A 7,707-nucleotide genomic window follows, 5' to 3' on the forward strand; every position below is an offset into this window, starting at 1 on the left:
ACAGAGGCAATTGGTACTTGTGTCTATTTGAGCTTAAATAACAGGGATAAAACTCTTTCGTCAAGACTTACTTCTTTCAGGATTCCTAGTGCCTTACTCATAAATCTGTTATCTTAAAGCAGATGCTCAGTAAATACTTAGGGTAAGTGAGAAAAGGACTCAGAGGAAGGCATAACGGGACCTTAAAGTCTTTGGGTCCCTTCCCTCTCTGCCAGGTCCCCTCCAGCCAACCTTCCTCTCCCCCAGGATACCATGAGCATCTGAGGATTGCACTACCCTTTATTCCTAGGATGGAGGATGTTCTGGGTCACATCCTGGGCCTGTGGTTCCATTTATCAAGGCGCCCAGAGTGGGAATAAGCATGTTCAGGGAGGCTCATTGGGCAGATGGTCAAAGTCCCTTTCAAGGGGATACACCATGAAGATGACATTGTTCCAGGGAGGGAGAGCAGGGTGATCTGGTCTGACCACCTCAAAGCCCATGTAGCTGAAGGCCCTTAGCAGGGCACCTGTGAAAGAGGAGGACAAGTTAGAACACTTGGAATAAGCTCATAGGCTGACCCTTGTATTATATTGGCTTTGTATATGAAGTTCTTTAACACAGTGATGGTCTAGTGAAATGTTTGGACTGTTATATTCAGAGTACAAATGTGGGAGGAGGTTGTAGTTTCTATGACAGTCTCCCCAAATTTTTTCATTACTGTTCTATTCTGGCCATATGCCAACTCATCATTTCTATCAGGCCAGCCACCTCCCTTAAATGGATTTGATACAGTTTCACCAGTGTTTTAACCTGGCTTCAGAAATCTACCTGCAGAGCCTTAATTACAGCTCGGTTGCAGCCAGAACAAAATAAATGGGTCTCAAATTATGGGGGCTGGGGAGAGTATGAATTCCTAAAATGTACCCTTAAAGAGTGGGCATTGGTGAGGGTAGATAGCCTAAGACTCCAAAACCCCAGGTTCAGTCCATACCACCATAAACCAGAGCTGAGCAGTGCTCTGGTTAAAAAAAAAAGGGGGTGGGGAGTATCAGGGCCTCATGAAAAAGAAAAAGCTGCTGCCAGCATCCTCAGTGCTGGGGTCAAGAGTTATAGAGTAGTGCTCCACCTTTGTCATTCCGGTTACTCTGGAAGTTCACAAACACGGAGTCCACATTGGTCTTTTCTTCCACATACTCCAGTGTTGCAGTTAAACTAGGGGTCGAAGAGGAAAAATAAAGCATGGTGAGTAAAATATTTAGTTAACCCAGAGATGGCTGCTTGGAGCAGGAGAAATCTTACTGGTCAGTGTTTGCTGACCCAAGCCAGGAAGTGAAAGTTGCTAAGCTCATTTTGATTTTTTTTTTTTTTTTTTTGGAAACTGAGGGGTGGTACACTGTTGGACTGGTCGATGTCAAGGTGGGGAGCTACAAGAGAAGGGGTAACAGCTAGAAAGCACTTTCTAGTCAGCTAGCTATGGATCCATTGTCTTTATGAACCCAGGAGACAAGAATCTAGTACCCTCCCATGGGCTGTTACCCCTGATCCCCAGGTCCTAAATCAACTCACAGATTTTACTGCAGGCCGCTTCAGGTCAGCTCCTGAGGCAGGCCTCACTGGTGAACACACCCACTTCCTGGTTATGATACCAAAGAGTGAATCCCTCTCCTTCATCCCTCTTGCTCTCCCTGGCTCAGTCACCTTTCCCTGTTGCCTCGGTCCAAGGCCCGATAGGGAATATCCAGGAAAAGCCGGTGGTCACAGAGAAGTCCGTGCCAATGGGCAGAGGTGTGGGGTGTGAGGCGGAAGTGGAAGTCTAACTGTACCGGGTCCTGGTGGAGCAGGGGGTCACTAGTCAGCACTGTCAGCTTACCAGCCTGGAAAGAGAGGACATGTGGAAATGTCTGCTTCTGTACTTGTCTTAAATCAGATCCCAGACTGATGAGCAAAACAAAAGTGAGTAGGAGGAGGATCCTGGGAACCTAGAGCCAAGGACTTAAGAACACTGAGTACAAGGACCTAAGCATGAGGTTCCTAGTGTCGATCTGGAACTAAGTGCTGTTAGCCTCACCAAGTGCACTGATCCTTCAGGAACTGACAGCTTTTTAAGTGTGTCAAGTACAATCCCACTAACAGTTCCACTAACTTCCACTGTTGCTTGTTTTTACCAGTGCACTACTCAGTTCTGGCTTATGCTGTGTTGGGGGTTGAAGCTAGAACCTTTGTTGCCTCAGGCATGGAAGACATTTTTTATTTTTCTGCTACCAAGGTTATTACAGGGATTTGGTGCCTGCATTGCCAGCCAGCCAACCCCTCCCCATCCCTGTCCTGGGGGCCAGGCAATATGAGTTAAAATATCTGTGCCTGTCTATCTCCCTTGCCTCTCAGTTGCTCTGTGTACCATCAAATAAATAGCGGCCAGGAGCAATGGATTCATTGCGCAGCCCCATTGTGGACTCATTTGGTGGCAGAAAAAATAAAAGTGGTGAAAGTGCAGGACTTAAACTGAAGTCCCCCACATCAGATGTGCTAGAGCGATACTCTGGTTCAATCTCTCCTCCCTTATCATAAAAGATTCTGGTCATACTACTTTACCTAGAGATAGATAGCAAATCATTTTGACACAGGAACTCCAAAATCTTCTCTTTGAATAGCTCTCTCTGACTTCCAGCTTAAGGTTCTTTTCTCCCCAATACTATTCCAGTAGGCATAGTGCTATCCCATCAAGCCTGCAGCTCACAGTTCACTCACCGAGTATAGTTCTTTGAGCTGGTTCTGTTCACCCTGCTTGGTGCTGCTGCCCACCTGGAGACCTACCAAGGACTCAGGAGCACTGAAGGCAGCAGCGGGGGCGGAGTGTCAAGTCCTCCTGCTCCTTGTAAGTGATGCTGGGGAGAGGACAGGAAACAAAGTAGTTGAAAGATCTTGTCTCTTTACCAGCCGTTCTGTCTCCCTTTTCCCAGACCAGCCAAATGGAAACATTCATTGGGCCACACCCAGTTGAGCCCACATGTTAACAGTATGCAAGGACTGCAGTTCAAGCCCTGAGTCCACCAACAGGAGGAAAGTTTTGAGAATGGTGAAGCACTGCTTCAGATGTCTCTCTACCTCTCTCCTTCTGTCTTCCCCTTCCCTCTGTCTCTATGTAGCAAATAATAAGTAAACTTGAGAAAGTAGAAGGGGGGAATAGCAATCAGATGGAAACGTTCTAGAGTTCCACACCAGCTCTCCACCCCATTTAGCTATTAGCCCCTCATGCCACTTGGGGTCTTTTGATTCTTTTGTTTTTCCTTCTAGTTTGCACAAGGTAAAGATGACAACAGTACCTTTTACAATAAGGCCAGGGCAGCATCTTCTCCCGGATGATGACTCGATACTTGTAACAGTAAAGATAATAGGCGTAAGGTGACCAGATTGGGTAGAGGTAGTTCCGTGTTTTTCCCCTCTTGGTATAAGAAAGGGAGTAGGCAGTGGGGCGCGATCTGTTGCAAGGCAGTTTCTCAATTCAGTGCCTCCCTGCGGCAAAGTGAAGTTCAGGTACAAAGGCCAGAGTTTTAGGCAATTTGGTGCCATTGTGACCCTGTGGGCACTATGACATGTGCAGGTCAGCGCTTATGTCACTTCAGAACTCAGCTCTGCGGCTCCCCTTCCCCACCACCCACTTGAGCAAGCCTCTTGTCCTCATAGGCACTTCATGACCTGTCAGTGTTCAAGATTTATTCATTTGGATAGACACAGAGAAACTGAGAGGGAAGGGGAGGATGGAGAGAGAGAGACAGGGAGACACTTGTAACACTGCTTCATTGGTTACCACGCTTTCCTTTCCCTACCCCCACAGGTGGGGACTGGGAGCTTGAACCCAGGTCTTTCTTGTACATTGTAACGTGTGCACAACCAGGTGGGCATGGCCCCTAATATTTTAAAAATTATATTAGATGTGTTTATGTTAATAAGATAGAGATATGGAGAGAAAGATACATAGAAGTAGAGAAACCAGAGCACTACTCAGCTCTGGCTTAGGGTGATGCTGGGGATTGAACCTGGGACCTCAGAGCCTCAGGCATGAAAATCTTTTGCAGAATCATTAAGCTGCTTCCCCAGCTCCCCTAATATTTTTTATCTTTACTTATTTGATAGAGACAGCCAGAAATTGAGGGGAAGGAGGTGATAGCAAGAGAGACAGAGACACCTGCAGCCCTGCTTCACCACTCATAAAGCTTTCCCCTTGCAGGTGGGGACCAGGTGCTCGAAACCAGGTCCTTGAACACTGTAACTTGTACACTCAACCAGGTGTGCCACCACCCAGCCCCTCCCCTAATATATATATATATTATCAAAACAGATGCATGCTCATCTCTGGCTTATGGTGGTTCTGGACATTGAACTTTGGACCTGTAACCTCAGGCATGAGACTTTTTGTATAGCCATTATGTTATCTATCTACCCAATGTATCATTATTTTGAGAGGCAGAGAAAGACACCACAACACCAAATCTTCCTTCAATGCAATGGAGGCCAGTTTCAAACCTATATTGTGTACATGGTCAAACAGCACACTATCCAAGTGAGCTATTTTGTCGGCCCAATATATATTTTCATGAGTGAGACCAGACACTGGTGCTGTGGATTTAATCTGGGACCTCAGAAGTCTTGGGCATGCATGAGAGGTAGTTGTGCTATCCCCCTAGTCCTTACCAGTGGTTTTTAAGCAGTGATTAAAATATTTTGGCTTTGGGGGTCGGGCAGTAGCACGGCAGGTTAAGTGCACATGGCAAAAAGTGAAAGGACCAGCATAAGGATCCCTGTTGAAGCCCTTGGCTCCCTACCTGCAGGGGAGTCACTTCACAGGCAATGAAGTAGGACCGCCCCTCTCTGTCTCCCCCTCTCTGTCTCCCCTCCTTTCCTGATTTCTCTCTGTCCTGTCCAACAACAACAGCAATGACAATAATAATAATGACAATAATAGCGACAACAAGGGCAACAAAATGGGGAAAATAGCCTCCAAGAGCAGTGGATTTATAGTGCAGGCACTGAGCCTCAGCAATAACCCTGGAGGCTATATATATAAGCTTGGATCCAGCAAAATAGCTCATTTGAATAGTGCACTGCCTGGCCTCAGATAGTTTGAGCCCAGCTTCCATTAAATTGCAGGAAGCTTGGGTGCCGTGGTCTCTTTCACACTCTCTCTGCCACTCCATCTCTATCTAAATATTTGTATGTCTGTACTCATTTGGGAACAGCCCTCCCGAAGCACTGTGCCCACCCAGCCTGACCCTATATTGGCGCACACACACACCCCACTTCCCTAACACTCAGACATCTAAAGGGTGTCTGGTGACTTAATGCAGGACACTCCTAAAACCCACATCCACCTTCTGGCCTGACTGCTTTCTTGTTCCTGCTTCCTATTAGTTCCATTGTTGGGACTTGTAGAGCAGAAATTATAAGGGTCTCTACAGGCAAATAGTGGAAATTAGGGGAGCTGTTAACTAGAGCTTTAACAAAATGAAAAGTCTACACCCTTATCTAAAACAAGTACACAGTTCAGCTCTTGTCTTGTTGCCTTACAGAAATAGTAGTACCCAACTGGATAATTTCCTGTTCTTTTTTTTTTTTTTAGAGGAAGTTAAGGTATTTATTCACACAAGCACATAGAATGGTCAGTAAAAAGACACAAACTTACACAAGTAGACACAGGGGGCTCAGCTGAGACCTAGACATGGGGGGGTGGGGGTGTCAGCTGAGGAGCCCCACAAGCCTGAATGCCAAAGCCCCAATGCTTGTGAATTCTGTTCTCTCCCCCCTCCCCCAGCACTAGTAAGCTCCGGTTTCCAGTGTTCCTGGGGATTAAGCCTCACAGCCTATGACATCTGCTGTGCTACTCAGGCATCCAAGTTTGACATCCTCAAGGAAACACTCACGAAAGACATGTCTCTGATATCTGATTACTGTAAAAAATGGCGACTAATCCCTAGCACTGCAAAAACGGTATCATCTGTTTTCCATCTACACCATGCCTCGGCCTCGCGTGAGCTTAATGTGCAACTTGACGATACGAGAATCCGGCATGAAGCCCAGCCAGTCTATCTTGGCATTACTCTCGATCACACCCTGTCATTTCACGAACATCTCATAAAAACTGCAGCAAAGGTGGGCGTGAGGAATAACATCATTGCAAGACTGGCCAGCTCCTCATGGGGCGCGAGCGCTTCCACACTACTATCATCATCTCTGGCATTATGCTATTCCACTGCAGAATACTGTGCCCCAGTATGGTTCCGTAGCCCCCATGTCCACTTGGTCGATTCCAAATTGTATTCCTCTATGAGGATAATTTCTGGAACCATCTGTTCCACCCCGGTTCCATGGCTGCCAGTTCTTTGCAACATCGCCCTGCCAGATATTCGTCGGCATGCAGCGTCATCTAAGATCATTTCCCACGTCTACGCTCGACCGGACCTGCCAATATACGCGGATATCTTCGCTTGACGTCTGGTCACCCAATCTGGTCCCCTACGCCTACACTGAACTTCTCTGTTCCAGTCTCTTGGAAACAGAGCTGACAGTCAGCTGAGGTAAAGAACAAACACCTCATCACAGACCCCTGCAAGCGTCAACCCGGCTTTGACCTAGCACGTTATGATTGGGCCCTCCTCAATCGCTATCGAACAGGCCATGGCCGGTGCGCTGGGGAGCCAGAGACGACCCAAACTGCCCCTGCGGCTAGAGACAGACTATGACCCACATAGTCAACGACTGCCACCTCTCCAGATTCAAAGGAGGTCTCGAAACTTTACATCAGGCTCAATCTGACGCTGTTGACTGGCTACGGAAGAAGGGCAAACGCTAGAAGAAGCCTCACAGCCACAGGCATGAAAGACTTTTTTGGTTGTTATTTGTATTTATTTATTTATTTATTTTATTTATTTATTTGCATAGCCATTATGCTATCTCCACAGCCCTCCCCCTTCTTCTCCCATCTCCCTCCTTTCTCTTTTGCCATCAGGGTTATCACTAGGGTTTGGTAGCTTCATTGTGATTCCACTGTTTCTGATGACCTTCCCCACTTTTGACAGGAAGAGACAAAGAAGAGGAGGAACACTTGCAGCACTGCCTCACCTCTTGTGAAACCTCTTCTGCAGGTGGGAACCAGGAGTTTGAGCCCAGTTCTTCATGTATGGCAGTGTGTGCTCTACTGGGTGAGAAATCACCTGGCCCCCATTAGCCAATTTGTTTTTTTCTTAAAGCATTCTTTTAAAAATATATATTTGTTTATTTTTAATGAGAGGGAGAGAAATAGAGAGAGGGAGAGGCTGAGACCAGAGCACTGTTCAGCTCTGATTTATAGTGGTACAGGGGATTGAACTCAGGACCTTAGAAACTCAGGCATGGGGGTCAGGTGGTGGCGCACCTGGTTGAGTGACATGTTACAATGCAAGAGAACCCGGGTTCGAGCCCCTGACCCCCACCTGCAGGGGGAAAGCTTTGTGAGCGGTGAAGCAGGGCTGCAGGAGTCTCTCTGTCTATGTCCTCCTTCCCTCTCAATTTCTAGCTGTTTCTATCCAATAAATAAAGATAATATAAAAAAATAAAAATTTAAAAAAAAGAAACTCAGGCATGAAAGTCTTTTTCCATAACCACGTTGCTGTCTCCGCAGCACCTGTTGGATAATTTCTTAACAAACTGAAAAGGTGGGGCCAGTGGTGGCACACCTGGTTGAGTGCACAT

The 7,707-nt window shown here is 46.8% G+C and overlaps 1 protein-coding gene across 1 annotated transcript; it reads right to left on the reverse strand.

Moving 5' to 3' along the window:
- Nucleotides 1-265: 265 nt before the first annotated feature.
- On the reverse strand, nucleotides 266-3,541 carry OAZ3 (ornithine decarboxylase antizyme 3). The gene is given in 5 exon segments (NM_001292068.1): nucleotides 266-508; nucleotides 1,109-1,194; nucleotides 1,681-1,856; nucleotides 2,731-2,867; nucleotides 3,306-3,541. Coding segments are annotated over 5 exon segments (711 nt in total). The 5' UTR covers nucleotides 3,476-3,541; the 3' UTR covers nucleotides 266-365.
- Between the last annotated feature and the right edge of the window lie 4,166 nt (nucleotides 3,542-7,707).

Source organism: Erinaceus europaeus, chromosome 11, assembly GCF_950295315.1.
Source record: "Erinaceus europaeus chromosome 11, mEriEur2.1, whole genome shotgun sequence".
In the NCBI taxonomy this organism is placed as follows: Eukaryota; Metazoa; Chordata; class Mammalia; order Eulipotyphla; family Erinaceidae; genus Erinaceus; species Erinaceus europaeus.